Here is a 23,882-nt window from a genome sequence, read left to right as displayed (position 1 = left end):
GGGTCATGTTGATGACATTGTTGGGAAAGTATACAATTGTTACATGTCATAATGAGGCTACTTAAAGGATGCAATAAAGAATTAAAAGAAAAAAGTTACTTAAGTATGGTTCCTCCATTATTGGAATATGCAAATAGTGTTTGGGATCCTCACCAAGAATACCTAATAAAAGAAATAGTGTGCAGAGGAAAGCAGCAAGATTTGTAACAGGGGACTTCGGGAGAATGAGTAGTGTATCAGAAATATTAAAGGAACTTGGGTGGGAAACTTTAAGAGAAGGAAGAAAACTAGACTTATAGGATTATATAGAGCCTATACAAGAGAAGAAGCATGGGGAGATATCCATGAGAGGCTTCTGTTGGAAAATAATTATATCGGCAGGACAGACCACAAATATAAAATTAGAAGGAATTTTAGCAGAAGCGATTGGGGTAAATTTTCATTCATTGGGAAGGGTGTGAAGGAGTGGAACAGTTTACCAGGGGTAGTGTTTGATCCTCTTCCAAAATCTGTACAGATATTCAAGAAGAGAATAAACAGCAACAGAGAAAATAAATAAAATGTTAGAGGGCATTTGACCAGTGCAGGTTAATGTAAATAAAAAATGTGTGTGAATAAATTAATTCCATCCCCTGGTCTAAGGAGTTTGGACTGCCTGTAGGGGTGAAGTACAGTGGGGACTTCAAGGGCCCTGGGACCGCTACGGTAGCTGTGAAGGCCCTTCAGGAACTCTGAAAAGTGGTGGCAAAAGGGGCTTCTGGTTAAGACGCAGCAGGTCATTATGCTACTTAGGTTCCAGAAAGGGTAAAAAAAGTAAATAAATGCAATGTAAAGTTTAATCTTATACCAGTTGTATAGTATCATTTGAAGTAATTCCACATACTGTATATCAGTTGACTATATTTGTAAGTAGTACAGGAGTTATAAGTAGAATTTTGTAAACAATATAAATTTATTAAGGATGTGTTTAATAGAAAAAATTGTTGGCGTAAATTGTATAATATTGTATTATCGGAAAATTTTCTTCTCTTGTTAATTTAATATTTAGTGCTTGACAATAATGTATTTTAGTGTACCATTTGCCACTGAGGTAGACACCTCATTTGCAAATAAAGAGATTTTGATTTTATTTTATTAAAGTCTTGTTGATAATTTAAAAAAAGTACTATAAGCAAAAGATGAATCCGATCTGTTGATTTTTAAGTCTAGAAAATTAATTGATTCATTACTTTCCGACTCCAAAGTAAATTAAATCTGTGGGTCAATGTTATTAAGTACATCTAGAGTAGCCGTTGCGTCCCCAACATGTTCGTCTAAAATTACTAATGTATCGTCCACAAATCTAGACCAAAACAGAATGTTGTCAATTTCTCTGTCATTCTCCATCATGTATGTTTCTAAAGAATCCAGAAAAATCTCCGCCAAGATTCCCGAGGCCGGAGATCCCATTGCCAACCCATTATTTTTATAAATGACCTTGTCAAAGACGAAGTAGTTATTTACAAGTAACTTAACCAATTTCATGAAATCTTGTATTTCAAGTTCACTTAGCTGACTGTAGGATCTTAGATTCTTGAAAACAATAGGAAGCAACTCACTGGTTCTAATACTCTGAAACATGTTGACGATATCAAATGAATGTAAGGTATGGTGAGCTTGTAATTTAAAATTGCTTAATTTATTAAACAGTTCTATGGAGTTCTTTATGGATTTGTTTGCCGTTAATCTATAGTGTTGTTTAAGAAATTTTTGAATGAACTTAGCCAATTTGTATAGAGGACTGGGTCTGTAATTTATTATGGGCCGAATGGGAACCCCGGCCTAGTGATTCTTGGGGAGTGCTCTCGCTGTTGGAAGGCCCGGGTTCATATTTACTAGTTTTTGCTTCTCCTGTTCGGTAAAGAGGAAGGAAGTATTCTTTAATGTTTGTTTTAATTGGCGTTGTAGAGTTTGCGTTGGGTCTTTCTTGATCAATAAAAAGTTTTCATTATCGAAAAATGGTTTAGTCTTATGAATGTAATCATCCTTATGCATGATTACCGTCATATTACCCTTATCTGCTTTAGTGATAATGAGCTCCTCATCTTTAACCTTCTTTTTAAGTTCTATAATACACTTTTTATCAATACTGATGTCCTTGGAACTGTAAACGGCATTATCTTTATTATTAGTAACTAAACTATTGTGCAACTTTCTTTTTAAATCTAATCCAACTTCCTCCTGCACCTCATGTGGTAATTTACCAATCGCAACCTCCAATTCCACCACAAGTTTTGTGGTCTTTTTGGCTAGGTTGAAATTAGGCCAGTTATGTTTTGGGCCTTTAGAAAGAATTTGCATTTCTTTCTCATTCAAAACGGTCTTGGAAATGTTGATTACTGGTGTATGAAAACTCCTGATTATATCTTTATTAGGAGAATGTTTAGGTCCTAAGACTGGTTTGCTTGAAAACAATTCTTTCTTTAGCATTTCTAGTTTTTTATCCAATACTTTCTGTTTAGCAGGAAGAAAGTCATCTAATTTATTCTGAACCGAGTCTTGAAAAATGTTCCATTGTGCTTTAGTAAGCAAGGCAGCGACCCTGAGATGAGTCTCATATAACTGCTGAATCAAAAAATTTCTTTCTTATAAAGAAAAGGGGCGTCGAAACTAATTCTGATTGAAATATATGTTGTAATTTCATCTAAACAACAGTTTTTATGTATTGAATAAGCCGGATCTAAATTATAATAAAGTTGTAATCTTGGTTCAATACGGACAAACAATGAAATTTATTAATTTATCTGTTCTAGTCTCGACAACATAATGGTAATACAATTCCTTTAGTTTTGTCAATTGCCACCTTTTCAATACAATAAAAATATAGTACAAACTTACATATTCATTATGATATATATATGGTACATGTTTCGCTCCTTTTCATGAGCATCATCAGCCAAACTATCATTAATCTAAGATTGTATAAGATCATAAAACAATTCTTTTGGTTCAAGATTGTTCCTATAAAACTAATTGATAATATTATAACATTTTAAAAGTCACACAACAATAAAACTATGTCTTAAGCTAACACTTTTTGTCTAAAATCTTCTTCAGTCTAACATTTTATTGCCGAAACTCATCTGGTGAACATCTTTTAAAATTGTTTAAAAAATAAGAATAAAATAAAAACTCTTGAAATCTGGCTAGTTGAGTTGATTCCTGTTGCTTAACTTGTACAATTGTCATTAAAACTTCATAACTGTATTGAATATTTTCTGCAGTTGATAATTGTCATTATGGTCGATAGACTTGTTCTCGTTGCTGGAGTAACATTTATAAAATGTATTGGTATTAATTTATATTATCAATGGGGTAAAATTGTTCATGAACAAACTTGTTGATGAAACACTTTCTGATGTGATATTGGATTTAAAATGTTCTCGAACGTTCCATAATGGCTCGTTGGTATGTCTGTAATGAAAGATAAAAGTTATGTGTTTATGGTTTTGATTGTATTTCTGTATAACATCTTATTGGAAGAATTATCACTTACTGTCCTTTCTGCTGCGTGATTGATTGGTGTTACTCCTAGCCTCTTGAGAACTACTTGTTGTCCTGTTTGCACTTCTTGTGTTGTATGAGTGAGTGTGGATGAATTTACGTTTTGGCGGATAGCTGCAGTAGACTGTGGAGGGGATAGTCTAGGAGAAGTGAGGGGAGGAGTTGAGTTTGTTTGTGTCAATAAGCCATTAACTTTTATCGGATTAAAATGTTTATAGAATTTATTTATATCTGATTTGAGTATTTGTATTAGTTCCGGTAATTGTAATAAGATGGGATTCTTTATTTTTATTTCGTCATTTAGGTTTTTATTTGTATTGTATTGATGATCTAAATGAATGTATATGTTTTCCAATTCCATCATTTCTTTTCCTTTTTCTACTTTTCTTAAGATTTTTAAATCCCTTTCAATAGTTGTAAAACTGTGTCCCATTTCTTGCATGTGTGTACTCATTGCAGAATGTTTTCTGTGTTTGGCTGCACTTACATGTTCGAGATATCTTATTATAAAGCTTCGGCCAGTCTGGCCAACGTATGAAAAATTGCACTGTAAATTTATCAGATGTCACCTTCACGGATAGTGAAATGAGCTTACTAAATAAAGAATCAAAATTTAATTGGCCTAACCATCATCAAATAGAAGACGTAATAACCACTGTAGCTAAAGTAGAATCTAATATAGGGAAATTGCCTTTAGAATCGCAAAGTGATACAAGATTCGAAGTTAAAAGAAACTTCCAACATTAGTAAAAGAAATAAATAACAACTTAAAATTCCGACCTCACTAATAGACCATAATGACAATTATCAACTGCAGAAAATATTCAATACAGTTATGAAGTTTTAATGACAATTATACAAGTTAAGCAACAGGAATCAACTCAACTAGCCAGATTTCAAAAGTTTTTTATTTTATTCTTATTTTTTAAACAATTTTAAAAGATGTTCACCAGATGAGTTTCGGCAATAAAATGTTAGACTGAAGAAGATTTTAGACAAAAAGTGTTAGCTTAAGACAGTTTTATTGTTGTGTGACTTTTAAAATGTTATAATATTATCAATTAGTTTTATAGGAACAATCTTGAACCAAAAGAATTGTTTTATGATCTTATACAATCTTAGATTAATGATAGTTTGGCTGATGATGCTCACGAAAAGGAGCAAAACATGTACCATATAAACATCATAATAAATATGTAAGTTTGTACTATATTTTTATTGTATTGAAAAGGTGGCAATTGACAAAACTAAAGGAACTGTATGACAAGTAGATCTTCAATACGGACAAGGAAAATGAAGTTTATAACCTGTAACATAATTGTATATGGTAATACTAAAATACTAAAGGAGCAATTTCGATTCCTGTCAAAACAACCAGTGACTATTCACTGCCCTGAGAGAAAAGCCGAAAACCTGTTTGATGATACACTTGAAAAACGTAAAAAAGTAAAATCTAACCCTGGACATAATGTAGATGTTTTGCAAGTACAGTACGAGCATTTGATGGAACTCTTTCCGTCTTCATGTAGAGCTTTAAATGAAATTTCTATCTTTAAATTCATGTAGAGCTGTCGAAATGCGCTCTGTCTCCTTCCAATTGTTGTGGACACACTCTGCTTTAGCATTTCCGAGGATTCTCTAAGCAATACCACCCGAGTGGGATGCTAAGATGGTCCCTTATGCAAGTTCACCGTCAATCGCTTTTCCAGTACAATACTTTCTCAAATTAGTGCAATGACAACGTTAACACCAGGATCCGTAAGTATGCCGTAGCCGTCCTTTCGTGAGATACAGTTTCTTGAAAAACACATGATCGAGGATTTAGCGTTGATGGGACTGAAATTTTGGGACGGTTGATCCGGGAAATCATTTCTCTGAGGAACGGATAATGCAGGATTTTTACAATGTAATTTAATTAGAATCCTCGCGGGACCACGTAATTTCAACGAATAATACGGGAAAACATTGTTTTCCAGGAACGTATAATCAAGGTTCTACTGTATTGAAAATCTGTATTAACACTCCACATTTTGTATCAGAAGATAAATTAGCTGTTATGAATGAATGTGAGAGAAAATGAATGGTCATTATAAGTAATAGTGATAAAGTGTCTTTTGAATCAGCGTGTATAAACTAACAAAATTCTTGGCTAAATCTATCAGTTGACTTCCGGTCCAAAACGTCCTGAGTTTCATTATAACAATGTGAGAAAGAAAGAGCAGACAGGTCATACTACGACCTATTTGAAATCAAAAAACCTTGTGAAGCTGATAAAGCAGAATAGGTAAGAAAGGAGAAAATACCAATATGAACTAGCACAGTATCATTATTTTAACCAAAGGCAAAAAGTTGTTCATAATTTTAAGAAATACCAAACTGATAAACATTGTAAAATCTCAGTTTCCTCAGTTTTTTAGCATTATAAAAATTGTATTTGGGAACAAAAATCCATTAACACACCTCTAGTCTTCAGATCCAATATATACAGAAGGGGATATTGAGATTACAGACTCAAAAATTTATTCGTCTCTAGTCAGAGAAGATCTGATCCTGCAGCCGGTCCAGATAGCGTTATTGTTAGAGTTTTGAAGTTGAAAAGAACAAAAGTACTGCACCTCTTGGCGAATGCTATGCTTAAGATTAAAAAAATTACCAGAAGTATTCAAAACAGCCAGGACTCACAAAGGAGCGTGTGATGAAATATCTAACTGGGGACCTATTTCTATAATTTCAATAATCAGATGTATTATTGAAAAAGCCACCCACAGACGATTGCGAGTATTCTTAGAATTTTCTGCAAATCAAAGAGGTTTTATCACACTTCCTGGTTTATCTCTATTACAGTAGAACCTCGATAATTCGAAATCGGTTAATTCAAAATCCCACGTAATTCGAAGAAGTTCTCGTTCCCAGAAACATGAGATACAGTTTTGCATGTTATTTCAATTGTTTAATTCGAAATACGGATAATTCGTAATTCGAAGTACAGTGTCGGCCCCATTACCGAAATTCAGACTTTTAATTCAAAACTGCCTTTACATTTTAAAACAATAGTATGTTACAGAGTAATTTCAACTCGAAATTTATCCGCGTCATAATAGAACGCGTGTTCCGGAACGTGGAGTGGTAGCTTTCCGCACTTACACTCACTTCGGTGGGTCTACAGTGCGCTTCATGGTTGCCAAGTTGAATGAAATCGGAATTCTTTTGTATTCAACCTTTTTTAATGGAACACAGTAATATCACGCAACAAGCATTGTGCGGGAAAACAGAATGCGCGAACGCTGGCAATGCCGACAGTTGACGAAAAAGCATGGCTCATATAATAAATTCGTAGGCACCGAACAATACTGTAATTGCCGATGAAACTGCATTGCTTAATGTTAATGCGAGCCCAAATGGTCTTATGGTTTTGCAATTGCAATACACATGGAAGCGAGAAACTTTATCCCCTCGTCATAGAAAAGTTCGATAAGCTACAATGTTTTAATGGCGTCGGGCACTTTCCATGCCAGTACAAAGCATCTAAAAATGCAAACAGTACAGATATCCAAAAAATAATGCATCTGCACAGGGGAACCAGCATAATTTATCATCGTCTTTGAATTGTGTGATTTTTTTTCTTTCGTTGCGTGAGGTTATGTTTGTCAGTGATGTATCCAAGTGCATTATTTGAACAATGTAAATGCACCTTGTTGGATACATTTCGGAAATAGTTTTTCCATGGCATTGGAAAGGTTTAAACTGTGAATCGAGGTGATTGCATGTATTAATGGGTCTTAGAATACTTTGTGACGCGGCAAGTATTTACATTTCTGAAGTACGATAGAAGTGCCATGGCGGGAAATCGTACAAGGATAGAGTCATAGGAAAGTTTGATTTTAAGGGCATTGGGTACTTTCTGTGTAAATACAAGGCATCTAAAATGCATACAGTACTGTACTCCAATGAATAAAGCACTTGCACATGGGAGCCAGCATAGATTTCTCCTCGTCTTGAATCGTGTTTCTTTTTTTTTCTTTCTTTCGTTGCGTGAGGTTATATTTGCCTGTGAGATATGCAAGTGCATTATTTGAATAATGTAAATGCACCCTTTTGGATACATTTTTGGAAAAAGTTCTTTTTTCATGGCATTTGAAAGGTATAAACTGAATCAAGGTTAACTGCATGCAGTAACGGGCCTTAGAATATTTCGTAACGCGGCAAGGGTTGGTACTTCTGAATTTCGAATTGGCGGTTAATTCGAAATCACGTAATTCGAAGTCCGATTTTTGAGTCCCAACGACTTCGAATTAACGAGGTTTTACTGTATATTATAATGGCTGCAGGTAGTCCTGTTGCATCACCTGCGGGTAATGTGTGTCTGGCCGGAGAGCGAGTAGGTTTTCACTGCTCCGGCATATTACAATAAGAAAAACATCTACCAGAGACTCATGCCAGGGACATGGCAGGAAGTTTGATCCGCAATGTTTATATAGGGTCAAGCACCGTCATAGGATGATTCTGTACATCTAAGTTACAGTTCAAAGTGAAACTTATTCTAAATATATCTTATGAGGTAGTAAGAAATTCAGTGGAAGATAAAGTCTTAGATGGATTTTTAACAGCAAGATTAATGTTTTATTTGAAGTTAATCCAAGAGATCAACAATGACTTTTCAATATGAATGTTTTAAATGCATCAACAATAACAACAAATACAACAACTATTAATGCTATTTAGATAAGCATTATTAAAGTTCGCAAGTTGCTTTACATCGCACCGACGCAGATAGGTCTTATGGCGACGATTGGACAGGAAAGCGCTAAGAGTGGGAAGGAAGTGGCCACGGCCTTAAGATACAGCCCCAGCATTTGCCTGGTGTGAAAATGGGAAACCATGGAAAACCATCTTCAGGGCTGCCAACAGAGGGGTTCGAACCCACTATCTCCTGAATACTGGATACTGGCTGCACTTAAGCGACTGCAGCTATCGAGCTCGGTGCATTATTAAGGAAACTTTTTAGAGAGAGAGTGTGTTAAAATAATATTTTACAATTTTAACTGCTTTTAGTGTAAATTAGTATGTATTAACAGATCTTAGAATATGAGGAATTTTGTTTTGAGATGTTAAATTCGCTGATGAAGAGAGTGGGCCATCTCTCGAAACATGTACAAGTAATAATTACAGTGCACAAAACTTTTAGTGATACTTCGGCTCCCTAGTGCTGAATCGGTAGATTTCGGTTATCTTCGAGATTCGAACTGGCAACCTCTGACACAAAAAATATGAATCCATTATGCATCGTCGTGAGACATCTGGCGGTATATTTGCAACACTTCAAATACTGTTGTTATTTACACAGCAAAGTCAAGATATAGGTTAAGCTTGAACACGAGTGAGGAAAATCAAAGTACATCACAGGAACAACCTAGAAAACATACACAGAAACGATGGTTAGGAAATTCATATCCATCCATCATACTAATGATTCAATTCGGATTTCATTTCCATTCAGTTGGTAGTATTACCTGAACAATTGTAGCTCCCTCCTTACTCCTCACCCCTGTAAAAAGAAGTGTCACTAAAAGTTTTGCGCAATGTATGTAAACTTATGAAATGTATAATAAATATTGACAGGGCGGACTCAACAACTAACTGTGGCATATTTTATGTCTGCTCTTCTTACAGATCTCTTATTGAGATCTAATTTGAATATTCCCAAGCACTTCTTACCAAACCAAACGCCATGGTGCAACAGATCCAAAGGGCCATGGCCTACCAAGTGACTGCTGCTCAGCCTGAAGGCCTGCAGATTATGCAGTGTTGTGTGGTCAGCACAACAAAACCTCTCGGCCGTTATTCTTGACTTTCTCGATCGGGCAAGCATTTGTTATGAAGGGTCAAAATGACTATTACCGCTGTTGTAGGAATGGAAGATTCTCAAACCATTCTAGTGTTGAGGCGAATGGAACATGATCCTTGAGACGAAAATCTCAACCCAGAATCAACAGGGGTTCGAACCTCAACCATCTCAATCAGAAGCCACAAATCTAATATCAACTCAATATTCCAGTAACACTTGACACTTGCTGGTGTATCATATAGTGTCTCCCTAGGGAGCAATACTTACCAAGCACTCTGTTCATGGCGCCCTGCTCCATCAACTCCTGAGTGTAACGAGTGATATACTCTATTATCTCAGGAGCAGCCCCAAGAGTCCAAGAGATACCTTTCCTTGCTTGAACCAGAGCCCGTAATGCACACACTAGGCATTTCCGCCCATCATAATACAAGATCATAGCTACGAGTCCGCGAGGCAGGCCGGGGTGGAATGGCATCTGATCTTGAGCTAAGAAAACAACAACAAAAAAACACAGACACAAGTTATTAAGGGCCATGAAAGCTGCATGTTTTATCTAAGACACTAAGAACATCAACAATCCATCTTCCTTTGTTCATCAACAGGGATTCACTTAGCCACAACTTTCACAGAAAGTAAGAATATTACTTCTGGTGCAAGTTAATAGCACTAGCATCCAAAATGTATTTTACCCCATTACAACAGGCTCTCAAAACAAAAATATTTATCCTCAAAAAATATGAAGGTTGTTAGCACCGTACTACAGTGAAACTTCTTTTAATGGAAAATTTTGAACAGCACCTTTTTATATAACTGACATTTTCTATACCCCTCCACTCCCCCAACAGAAAAATATGGGCGTACATAGAATTCTCAATAACGGATGGGGACACAATAAATATTACTGCTAAATAAAATTTGGTTTAACAGACGAGGACACATTTCCAGAAGTAAGAAAAATGAAAATGAAACAGCTAAATCTGTAAACCTTTAAAATAACTGAGTGATGGTGTAGTAGACCTCGAGTTCATTGTATACACAGAGGATCCAGACATCAAACACCAACAAGGATCAAAATGAAACAAGTTCTTTAAGTGATTTTATGCAAGGATGCTACTGAAAGGAGGGACAAGTAAAATATTATTTCATCCCAAACAGAGATGTAGAGAGGTTTAGTACCCTATGCTATTTGTTTTGTACGAGGAAAGTTACTTGTTAGTAGGTACAGTTTCCATATATTTCAGAAGCAATGCTGTGGTGCAATGTTAAGCATGCACAATGGCTTTCTCACTGATCTCTATACATGGATGGCTGGTAGCTTGGGTAGCAGTAAGCCGAATAGAAGATGACTGGCGTACTAAGATGGCAGCGAGCGCACGGTGCAATAGACCACGAGGAACGCGCTTCATTTGTTAATGCTTAGTTCAGTGACGACAGGTCTTTTGATTGTAGTTCCACGATTGTTTTGTGCTGTGTTATTGCAAAGGAAATAGTAGTGTATTTTACGAATCTAGGTTTGTTGCCTTATAGTATCCTTGTGAATTACAAAGTTTCAATTTCAGTGTGTGTGTGTGTTTATGTGAAATCTGAATAAAGAAACATCCTACAGGGTATTAACATGCCGCAGTGTTCAGCTTATGGATGTACAAACAGAACCGATCAGCAGAAGGAGAAATCATTTCATCGGTGAGTTTTATACTGTACATAATAACCTTCCTAGGGTAGTGTTTTATGTTTATCGTATCGTATTTCGCATATTCTGGAAGCAAAATGGCAATTCATTTTTGTAGGTTTCCTTTCTCGAGACCCGAACTTCTAAGATTATGGATTAGGAGTATCAGGTGGGAGAATTGGGAGCCTTCTAAAACAGCTGTTCTTTGTTCGGATCACTTTGAGAAAGAATTTTTTTATAGAACAGGACAAACTGTACGCCTTAGAAGTGATGCACAGCCAACTGTTTTCAATTTTCCTGAACATTTACTGCAAGTAAGGATTTACTGATATTTTTATTTATTTGTCATCATTAATCTGACGCTTTTGATGAAATAATTCATGTGATTTTATAACAATCTTAGAAAATGAAGTCTGGAGGAGTTCTAGACCTTATTTACATCAGTAATAATTATGGGTTTCAGACACTGGAGTGGTGGGAGAAGGAAAAGTGTGGTGGGTGTTTTAGGCTATCTCATAATATTTGTGGTATTTGGGGCTCTTTTAAGGGGTGTTACATATTTCTGATGACCATCAATATTGCTTTGCTAGGTGAACTTAATTGAAGGGCAGTAATAGTTAATTAGGGTAACAATTTATGAGCTGGAAGGAAGTCATAAAATCACAACCTTAATTTACTCTATTCAATATCATAGGCTTGCAAGTGGCGAGGGTGTTTTAATCACATTTTCCCACCCTTCCATTGTTACACCTCTAGTTTCACGTCATTTTCAGGCAGTAGTAAATTATTTTCAATTAACTTAAGTTATACAAAATTTGTGGATAATATTTTCATTGATTTAACCAATTATCCTATTTTTGGTTAGTGAAATTATACATAATCAAAATAAAAATAATTGTGTGCAGAATAATTTAAATAAATTATACCAATTATCAGTAGGTACTATTATATTATTTCTTGCTTGTAGGTAAATAAGAAAAGGAAACTGCCCATGGCTCGTCCAGTTCCAATTAGCAGGCCAATTGATTTTGAAGGAGGTGATGCAAATGATAATTCACAAGTTATTGGTCATGATCATCACTATTATCTGAGTCCTAAAAAGATGAAAGTGAAGTTAGAAAATGCTATAGAAAAGAAGAGTCAAGTGGCAAAACAATTAAAGGGTTTCAAGGAAAAGAACTCTCGTTTAAAAAATAAAGTAAAGTCTTTAAAGGATGTAGTAGAAAATTTGAAGAAATTATTCTTGATGTCAAGTGATGCCCTAGACATTTTAGAACAGACATTTACAGGTGTACCACTGGAAATACTCCAGCGCATGGTGAAAAATATATCCAGCAACTCTGTGACACATGAACGCTATCCTCCATTGTTGAAAAAATTTGCTCTCACCCTTCAGTTTTATTCGACAAAAGCATACAAGTATGTTAGAAACACTTTTGGCCTTGCTCTTCCTCATCCCTCTGTCATTCGCAGTTGGTCTAGCAACGTTAATGCAGAACCAGGATTTTCTGAGGAAGCAGGCCAGGCTCTCAAAGTAAAAGTTAGGCAGTGTGCTGAAGTTGGAAAGAAAGTGATATGTTCCTTAATGCTTGATGAAATGAGCATAAAGGAACATCTTGAGTGGGATGGTCATCAGTACAGAGGTTATATTGATCTAGGAACAGACATTCTTTCTGATGCATGTGACTTACCTCTTGCAAGTCATGCTTTGGTTTTTATGGTAGGGAGTCTGGATTCATCGTGGAAGATTCCTGTTGCATACTATTTTATTAAGAGTTTAACAGGAGAGGAAAGAGCAAATTTGGTGACTGCTGTCATTGCAAAGTTGTTTGATCTGGGTGTTACAGTTACTTCCATAACATTTGATGGACCAAGATGTCATTTTTCAATGGTTAAACATCTGGGAGGTAACTTGCAGTTTCCAAATGCAGTGCACTGGTTTCCTCATCCTTGTGATGCCTCTGAGAAAGTGTATATCATTTTAGATATCTGCCACATGCTAAAATTGATAAGGAGCACTTGGGCAAAACTGGGAGTGTACAAAACTGAGCATGGGGAATTGATTGAGTGGAGATACATCACTGCCCTGCATGAACTACAAGCACAAGAAGGTCTTCGGACAGGGAATAAATTACGGTTAGCTCATATAAGGTTCTACCAGCAAAAAATGAAAGTAAATCTTGCAGCTCAAACTTTAAGTGACAGTGTAGCAGATGCACTCATATTCTGTTGTGATGTACTGAAGTTACCTCAATTCGAGAATGTTCATGCCACAGTCGAGTTCATTAAATTAATTAACAAACTGTTTGACTTGTTGAATTCCAGAAATCCTCTGGGAAAGGGTTCTAAAGCTCCCCTGACTGTCAGTAACAGAGATGACTGGGAGCCATTTTTATTGAAAGCTCTACCATATCTCACGAATTTAACAGACCCCTCTGGGAAGCCTTTGCATACTACCCCACTGAAGGTTCCATTTGTTGGATTTTGTGTGTCTGTAATGAGTGTGATGAAGATATTTGATGTGTTTGTTGCTCCTCCAACAAGTCAAGTAAGATATTTGCTGACCTACAAACTATCACAGGATCATCTTGAGCTTCTGTTTTGTGGAATTAGGGCAAGGGGTGGGTGGAATAACAATCCCAATGTGCTCCAGTTCATTTCAGCTTATAAGAAGCTGTTGCTTCCCCATCAGGTCTGTGAAGAAGGAGGTAATGTGAATGCTCAAGATGACACTAGAATACGTACAGCAACAAGGGACTATATTAATACCGGTACCTTCTCATCTGACATTGATGTCACAGATGTTTTGTGTTCTAGACTTAATGACATTGATATGGCCTGCACTGTTGACAGTTATGACAGGGCCCCAATCCCTAAGGTTACCATTAGTGAATATTTAGAAAATACTGTGGCATATATCAGTGGATATGTAGTGAAGATGGTGAAGAAGAGAGTGCATTGTGATGAATGTACATCAGCCTTAGTTACTGATGCTGCTGTGGACAAAAGTCTCAAACTTCTGACAATTAAATCTAGGGGACATTTGATTGTGCCATCTCTTGACACTATCAGAGTATGCTTGACAACAGAAAAGCACTTTAGGATGTTTCTCTCGACTAATGGTTCACAGCCTCTTGCAAAGGCAAATAGTAGATCAGTGTTAACTTTAGTTTCATGTGTTCTTTCTGAAGTAGGGAGTGATTCATTTGCACAGCTCAGAAATCACATGCTGAGTACTTCAGCAGAAAGTAACCATGTCTTCAGGTTGATTAAGTTTATCAGTGAATCTTATGCAAAAATCAGATTTTTTCATGAGGGAAAGGAATTTTCAGAGAAAATCCATAGAGATTTGATAAGGAAAGACCTCAGCAGGTTAGTGATACACAGGCACCAATAATGAACTGAATTATCCATCTTGATAAATACTGCAAATAGGACTGTCGTGTTTTATAGACATGAAATTTCCTTATTACTGATGTAATTTTCATTGTGGTAAATTAAGCTGCAGGTTATGTGGTGTCTTGACAAGTTCTGAATATTTACAGGTAACATTTGTATGTTTCATAATGACGTACATTTATTGTTGTGTAATTTTTACTGTGGTAAATTAAGCTGCAGGTTATGTGATACCTTGACAAGTTCTGAATATTTACAAGTAACATTTCTATGTTTCATAATTATGTATGTTTATGGTTGTGTAATTTTTACTGTGGTAAATTAAGCTGCAGGTTATGTGATACCTTGACAAGTTCTGAATATTTACAGGTAACATTTCTATGCTTCATAATTATTTACATTTATTGTTGTGTAATTTTTACTGTGGTAAATTAAGCTGCAGGTTATGTGGTATCTTGACAAGTTCTGAATATTTACAGGTATCATTTCTATGTTTCATAATTATGTACATTTATTGTTGTGTAATTTTTACTGTGGTAAATTAAGCTGCAGGTTATGTGATACCTTGACAAGTTCTGAATATTTGCTGGTTTTTATAATGTGTAGGCCTAAATTTGCTTCAGTGATATTTATCTGATCTGAGGCCAGTCATAAATACACAGGTGCTATCTTCTCTACTACGGAAGGACTAAGCTTACAACTCCTTCTACTTGGCTGTCAGTTTTCCTTGTAGAAACAGCAGGAGTCGACACGTTTAGGACAAGTCAAATGCTGAGGTTTGCGGTCAGTTGACATACAGTGTCTAAGAGTTGCAAAAGTTGCCCTCTTCATTTTCCCTACATCTGGGATATTATTAACTATGGAATAAGCCCTACCTATAATAATGGATTAATTTAGTTACAGTGTTCTCTTTCAAATTGCCCTCTTTTCGCCCACCCAGTGTCACACCCTTCACCATTCATTCCTTTATAGTGTTGCAAAGAGCAGTACCAAGGTACTTAGATATATGATTTATGCATTCCTCTTTCTCAATCATTTGTTCTGGACCATACACTTCAATCTCACTGAAATGGGCATAAGTCTTGGCATCCCCATCTGACAACACTGATGTGTAACAAACAATCATCAATGGATCTCTTCCACAGGACCTCTCCAGTGTCTTTTTCCATTACATTAGAGGATCCATCATAATTTTTCTGGCACTCACCTGAGCTCTTATGACCCTCCCACCATACATTAAATTCTACACTGTTTCTTCCCAGGTCCCTTTCAGTAATAACACACTGATGGCACAAGACCAGTCAGAATATCAATGAAAAATCCTACACCATAATGTGATGTATGGCCATGCTTTTGCCATGTTGCATCATATGAAACACATATATCAATGATCTGTTTACAATCAGCTCCATAGGCAATGTGAACTACTTGCGCAGCCATACAGAGGACTTGTTTTCTCATTAATTTTCCCTCCTCTATCAGAATTTTTAGGTGCTTTGCAAAAGGCCTTCGACCTAAACAGTTCATCCCCAAAACCAATTGAAAATGTATTCAGCCCACACTGACCTTTACCTAAACTATGAAATGTCTCAACCATTGCACTGTTTACATGAAAGCCAGGTCTTTGAGAATTCTCATCTCTGATTCTTGGTTAAATTTTATTTGTTAGCAGTATCATAACTACAAGTCTTGCATTTAATTGCTATTTTAGATGAAAACCCATGAGTTTCCCTAAATTCAATAAAAATAGATTTGTTCTTGCACTCATCACACACTGGTTCCTTCACAAGTTCTTGAAAAACATCCTTATGGACCAAAGTATTAATCACAGACCCAACACTTAGTTCTGCACTGGCAGGAACAGAAAATAAATTTATCTTCCTCTCAGATGCAGACATATTTGCATCTAGCAAGCTATTAGAAATGCTGATCACATCTTCATTAGGTCTAACTGAACTAATGTCTGGTCCAGGTTTCTGACAATTTGTTTTATCAAATGCTAATTTGGCAGCCTTACTTTTTTTAAGGACATTTCTTCACTGGCCTATAGGTACACCTAGGACCCTTTTGATTTTCCATGACTTAGGCTATCACTACTGGTCACTGATCTCTACAGAGATCTCTATAGAGATCAGTGCACCTGGTATAAGCACTAAACACTATAATTACCACTTTTCTATACACTAAAACGACGCACTGTGAACTCTACGCTATAAATCAAACATTTACAAAAGAATTAATATGAAACACATCAATGAAAAATCACTCGCTGAATTGAAAAAACATCACTTCTGCACGTTAGTAAAATGTAAATACAAATACGTAATATATTTAAACTATCAAAGTATACATGTGTGGCAGATATAAATTGAGTACTATCTGGAAGAGGTACAACGTTCTCTCCGTCAGTTCAAAATTAAAATATTTCCTAACATAACGTAATTGTATTAATTACGTAGTGAACAAGTGACTGTCAGTATGCTCAGGTGTACTTCTACGGCAAATGCGCCGCGAAATACTTGAAAATTCAGCGAAAAACACACAGTAAACTATCATTATGCCATTACAGGAGAAGTGGGTGTGGTTCTGGGCTTTTAAATGTCCTTCGGGCTCATATTAAATGGCTTTAAGCTTCAAACAAGCCGGAATGACTAAAATAAAAACATTTTCTGAAAGAGGAAGAATTGGATTATTTTTGTATGAATAAAATAATGAATTTTGGGCTCAAAATATGAAAAATTCAGTCATACCTCACCTTAGGAACGCATAATTTCGTGGCATATATGTATACAATTTACAGCAATGTTTCCACGAACCGTTTTTCACTCGTATTGTGTTACCGATCGCCAATTGCATGTATTCAGCACCTAAGTTAATATTTGTCGACCGTTATTATACACTCATTTTTATTGCTATCCCGGAGATTTACTGACCTCGGAATGACGTGTCAGTGTTCCCAATGTCCTTATGCTTTGAGTGAACATGTCCGTATATTTTTAATTATTACAATGCGCCATTAAATGCGATTTAAAATTGATTATATTATCATTGCTTCCCCGTAAGGAGAGCTCTGGAGTGGGCACAGCAACATGGCGAACCGCGCGCTCAACTTGGTGTACTTTCTCCTGCAGCGGAGAGCTGCTATCAGCGATCCATGTATAGAGATCAGTGGGCTTCCTTCATCTCTTGACACGCCACATGCAACACTGGAGACATTCACGCAGTGTGGCCATCTTGTAGTGAGTGTTCAAAATGCTCAAGAAAATAGATCAAACTGTGAGATAAGCCCTCTGATTCATTTCATGAATATATGAAACATCATGAACCAGCAGTGTGTGAGGTGCAAGGCAAATGTGCAATGATAGATGAAATAATGGAGAAATGAGTCTGAACGTTCAATGAAGGTCATCAACATGGTGGGTTTTTTTTTTCTTTTTTTCGCAAGTTGCTTTACGTCGCACCAAAGCAGGAATGAGTTAGCTGGAAAATTTATAATGTCCAATAACAGACCATTTATATTGGTATTATAAATTTACTCATTCAGGACAAATATTTCAGGTTCCCTATGGGAATCAACATCTATATCAACAGATCGGTCTTATGGCGACGAAGGGACAGGAAAGGACTTTCTTTTTTTTTTTTTTTTTTTTTGCTAGGGGCTTTACGTCGCTCCGACACAGATAGGTCTTATGGCGACGATGGGATAGGAAAGGACTAGAAGAGGGAAGGAAGCGGCCGTGGCCTTATTTAAGGTACAGCCCCAGCATTTGCTTGGTCTGAAAATGGGAAACAACAGAAAACCATCTTCAGGGCTGCCAACAGTGGGGCACGAATCCACTATCTTCCCAATACTGGATACTGACCGCATTCAAGCAACTGCAACTATCGAGCTCGGTGATCATCAACATGTGTGATGTGGTGGTCTGACAGTCTGGCGCGTGCGCGTTTGTGTGTGTGTGTATGAGTGTGTGCGCGCGCGCGCGTGCAGCTGAACCAAAGTACTGATGGAACACAATTTCGTCTCTCTGCTTTCAATGTATAACAAAGGCATATAAAATTGGTGCTGCCTATAGAGAAAAGTATTTTAAGATATGTAGAATAAAAAGAAATGTTTCAAAGTAATGTTCTGTTTTTAAAAAAACCTGTCACTACTCACTTAAAAAACATGTGTTGTATTAATGTATACGGTCTACTATTAATTTGAATTTTATTTACAGATCATTCTTTACTCTTGGACTACAGCTGTGAGTGTTCATATTGAAAATGTATCCTCAAATCTGTTCTACCTTTTCTGAATAATGGACCGTTTTTCTAGCAATTTCTCCAGCTCTTGTGTAAATTCAGATAAAATTACAACAATATCATTGTTGAACTCTGACGCCTTTTTTGAATTTTTCTTTGATTTCCTTTAGAATTAAGCAAGTTTCCGTTATTTGCTTTACGTCGCACCAAAACAGGTAGGTCTTATGGCGACGATGGGACAGGAAAGGCTTAGGGATGGAAAGGAAGCGGCCGTGGCCAGCATGTGCCTGGTGTGAAAATGGGAAACCATGGAAAACCATCTTTAGGGCTGCCGACAGTGGGGTTCAAACCCACTATCTCCTGGATGCGAGCTCATAGCTACAATCCCCTAACCGCACAGCCAACTCACCCGGTTAAGCAAATTTATTGACAGAGTGTGGTGTATCAAGGAGCAATACAAGATCATACAGAGAACGAGGTGATGCTGATTCTTGAGTAGAAGAGTTAAGTACTTACCTGTACATAACAGATCCAGGGCCATATACTCATTGAGATCAAACATATCAGATATTATGATAGCTTCATCGACAAGTTGTTTGGATAGGAGCTGGTGTCCCACTCCAGGAAGGGTTATTCCTTCAGTAATTCCTTTGCGTAAATCCTCACGATGCTGCGCATTCCTCGCCTACAAAATAACACCAACTTCAGAGAATTATATTATTAACAAAGTAATTTTACAGTCAGTATTAGCAAACTTGAACTACAAGCACACATGAAATGAGAAGGAACGAACAACAGGCAAATCAAGTCATACAGGAAGTTGAACACAATCAGACATCAGACGACAAGCTCATGTCTATTTTTCAGCTTCATCAGGAGCGCAAGTTTCAACTCTCGAGGTGCTATCTTGAAATAGGGTTGCCTCATTTCACTGTCCGCAATATTATAGAGTAAGAAAAATATCTGGGCCGGGAAAAAAAAAAATCTGCAATGTTTTGGAGGTCAATTTCAGGTAATTTCAATTTGCCACCAAATGTCCACAAGTAATCACAAATCACTGCTATCACTACAGTGATATTTGAGTGACCAGTCACCTTCGATGATATGCGATAGTCGATCCTGTCTGAGAAGTACAAGTGGTACACTAGAAGTAGATATTTTTGTAGTAATGCATGTTCTACTCATTAAATGAAACTGATACAAACAAATTTAAAATTTTACTTGCTTCCTTATATCAGCTCTACTAATTAGGTCCTAGTTTTGGATCATTCAATTATGACCATGTCCAGGTTTTGGTAACCTTATTTTGACAGATCTTCAGTGTTGCTGGATAAGCACTGGAAAAAAAAGGAGATTAAAAACATAGATGAACACAGGTGGTGGTTTTTTTTTTTTTCCTCCAACAATTTCCCTGGTCTAGAAGGAGCCTACATTTACATTAATAATAATAATAATAATAATAATAATAATAATAATAATAATAATAATAATGTTATTGGCTTTATGTCCCACTAACTACTTTTCAGTTTTCGAAGATGCCAAGGTGCCGGCATTTTGTCCTGCAGGAGTTCTTTTACGTGCCAGTAAATCTAGACACAAGGCTGACGTATTTGAGCACCTTCAAATACCACTGGACTGAGCCAGAATCGAACCTGCCAAGTTGGATTTTTCAGTGAATTGAATTATCCATGTTTTTCATTTTCCTGTGCATATTTGTGAGCTCAAATAACTGGGAGTTTACTGTACCTCATAACAACTTTAGTCAGTGGAGATTTGTTAACTGTCAGTACAATAAATCAGCACGAGATCCCTACGAGTTGTAGATGACAACTATGTTGAAAACATGAATATAAACCACAGAATTCACAATTTCTGCACAGCATGATACTTGACAGTTTTTGTGCTCTAAGGAGCAAATGGTTGATTTTCCATCTCATGTCAATGTAATAAATAATAAATACTTACAGGATTTTTTAGAAGTGTGAGAAAGTTCTGCTTATGATTTCTTAATGTTTCTTGTAAATCCCTCATGGTGCCTTTCACTGGCTTTGAAACCACATTTTCAACAAATGTCTGGAGCTCCTTGAATGGAGTCCACATATCTTCAGTTTTGGGAGGTTCTGAAACAGACAAAACAAGATCTAATGAAGTGTGCACCACATACAGCAAATATCAAGACTGACCCAGCACTAAGTTAAGAAAGCAACCTATAACTTTCATACATGTTTATTTATTCATTCATTCATTCATGTATTTCCAAACATGGCACAGTCAAACAGTGAATGATCCACTGTTTGAGATGATCTAATAAAGCACAAATATTTCTCTCTAATATAAATTTTATGTTTGTGGGTTACTGTAGTCACATCCTAGTTCGTGAACCATGGGCAAAGGCTGAGTGGCCTAGTAAGTGGTCCTGAGAGTCGGGATACCAGTTGCTATGGAATGGGAGTGGGCATCACAGACATATTCTGAGTCATGGCCCTCCTTGTGCTCAGGCAGCTACGACTATACAATTCACCGGTGGTCCACAACCCATTAGATCCTCACTTGGACTATGTGCAAGTAGGGTAGCATCCTGCTTCATGAATTTACCGAGCTCAGAACATTTTAAGCAAGACTCGGACCTATGAGAGTAATGGAGTCCCACTCCCATTTGACAGGCGAGGGACTCCTTGGAAACAACTTGGCGAACAAAATGGAATTCGATGGGGATCTATCAATATTAATGGGGCTTATGGAAGAAAGAAAGTAGAACTGGCTGAGTCAGCAAAGAGGATGCATCTGGATGTACTAGGAGTAAGTGATATTCAGGTAAGGGGCGATAATGAGGAAGAGATAGGAGATTATAAAGTGTACTTGACGGGTGTTAGAAAGGGAAGGGCAGAGTCTGGGGTAGGGTTCTTTATCAGGAATACCATTGCACGCAACATAGTTTCTGTTAGGCACGTAAATGAGCCAATGATGTGGGTAGATTTGTCAGTTGGAGAAATTAGGACAAGAATTGTGTCGTGTATTCACCATGTGAGGGTGCAGATGAGGATGAAATTGACAAGTTTTATGAAGCATTGAGTGATGTCGTGGTCAGGGTCAACAGCAAGGATAGAATAGTGCTGATGGGCGATTTCAATGCGAGAGTTGGGAATAGAACTGAAGGATACAAAAGGGTGATTGGTAAATGTGGGGAAGATATGGAAGCTAATGGGAATGGGAAGCGTTTGCTGGACTTCTGTGCTAGAATGGGTTTAGCTGTTACGAATACATTCTTCAAGCATAAGGCTATTCACCGCTACACATGGGAGGCTAGGGGTACCAGATCCTTAATAGACTATATCTTAACAGACTTTGAATTCAGGAAATCTGTTAGGAATGTACAAGTTTTCCGCGGATTTTTCGATGATACAGACCACTATCTGATCTGTAGTGAACTAAGTATCTCTAGGCCTAGGGTAGAGAAAGTGAAATCTGTCTGCAAACAAATAAGGGTAGAAAATCTCCAGGACGAGGAAATTAGACAGAAGTGATTAGTGAGAAGTTTCGAACAGTAGACAGTAAGCAGGTTCAGGATATAGAAAGTGAATGGGTGGCATACAGGGATGCTGTAGTAGAAACAGCAAGGGAATGCCTAGGAACAACTGTGTGTAAAGATGGGAAAAGGAGGAACGATGAAGCGAGAGCAGCCTGTAAACGTAAAAAGAAGGCTTATCAGAAATGGCTCCAAACAAGGGCCAAGGCAGACAGGGATTTGTACGTAGATGAAAGAAACAGAGCGAAACAAATAGTTGTTGAATCCAAAAAGAAGTCATGGGAAGATTTTGGTAATAACCTGGAAAGGCTAGGTCAAGCAGCAGGGAAACCTTTCTGGACAGTAATAAAGAATCTTAGGAACGGAGGGAAAAAGGAAATGAACAGTGTTTTGAGTAATTCAGGAGAACTCATGATAGATCCCAGGGAATCACTGGAGAGGTGGAGGGAATATTTTGAACATCTTCTCAATGTAAAAGGAAATAATCCTCGTGGTGTTGCAAACAGCCAAGCTCATGGGGAGGACGAAAATGAGGATGCTAAAAAAACTCCATTGTCGTGCGTAAGGCAGCAGGAATAGATTAAATTAGACCTGAAATGGTGAAATATAGTGGGAAGGCAGGGATGAAATGGCTTCATAGAGTAGTAAAATTAGCATGGAGTGTTGGTAAAGTACCTTCAGATTGGACAAAAGCAGTAATTGCACCTCTCTATAAGCAAGGGAACAGAAAGGATTGCAACAACTATCGAGGTATCTCATTGATTAGTATACCAGGCAAAGTATTCACTGGCATCTTGGAAGGGAGGGTGCGATCAGTCGTTGAGAGGAAGTTGGATGAAAACCAGTGTGGTTTCAGACCAGAGAGAGGCTGTCAGGATCAGATTTTCAGTATCTTCTTCTTCAAGTGCCATATCCGGTTGCCCAGACGTCGGCGATTACTCTGGAGAAAGTTTTTCTGTCTTCTGCTAGTCGGAAGAGTCTCTCAGTTGTCTCGATACCTGTCCACTGCTTGATGTTGTGTAACCAAGTTATCTCTGGTCTGCCAACTCGCCGTTTGCCCTCTATTTTACCTTGGAGAATGAGGTTTATGAGGCCATATTTGTTTCCTCTTAATATGTGGCCTAGATAAGCTGTTTTGCGAACTTTTATAGTTGTTATTAGTTCTTGCTTTGTCCTAGCTCTCCTTAGGACTTCATCGTTTGTCATCATATCTGTCCAGGGTATTCTAAGCATTCTTCTGTGCAACCACATTTCAAAGGCGGCAAGTCGTTTGATACTTGTGGCTTTTTTCTTTTTTTTGCTAGGGGCTTTACGTCGCACCGACACAGATATGTCTTATGGCGACGATGGGATAGGAAAGGCCTAGGAGTTGGAAGGAAGCGGCCGTGGCCTTAATTAAGGTACAGCCCCGGCATTGCCTGGTGTGAAAATGGGAAAACACGGAAAACCATCTTCAGGGCTGCCGATAGTGGGATTCGAACCTACTATCTCCCGGATGCAAGTTCACAGCCGCGCGCCTCTACGCGCACGGCCAACTCGCCCGGTTCTTGCAGCTTTATAGGTCCATATAACAGTACTGACCAGATGTAGCACTTCATTAATCTCTGTCTGAGCTTCAGATTTAAATGATTATTACAGAACAAAGAGCTCATCCTGCGAAA

General features: G+C 37.3%; 1 protein-coding gene across 1 annotated transcript in view; it reads right to left on the bottom strand.

The window, feature by feature from the left end:
- The window catches only part of Nup205 (nuclear pore complex protein Nup205), a 676,487-nt gene that overhangs the window by 629,590 nt on the left and 23,015 nt on the right, over positions 1–23,882 (bottom strand). The window contains exons 2-4 of the mRNA XM_067147168.2: positions 20,661–20,815; positions 19,212–19,380; positions 9,656–9,874 (exon numbers count right to left, since the gene is read on the bottom strand). Of these exons, the coding sequence (XP_067003269.1) occupies positions 9,656–9,874; positions 19,212–19,380; positions 20,661–20,815 (543 nt within the window). The remainder of the gene's footprint in view (positions 1–9,655; positions 9,875–19,211; positions 19,381–20,660; positions 20,816–23,882) is intronic.

The sequence above is a fragment of the Anabrus simplex genome, chromosome 5 (genome assembly GCF_040414725.1).
Source record: "Anabrus simplex isolate iqAnaSimp1 chromosome 5, ASM4041472v1, whole genome shotgun sequence".
Taxonomy (NCBI): domain Eukaryota; kingdom Metazoa; phylum Arthropoda; class Insecta; order Orthoptera; family Tettigoniidae; genus Anabrus; species Anabrus simplex.
Note: the sequence above shows the minus strand (reverse complement) of the source record. Positions and strands in the feature narration are given on the sequence as shown.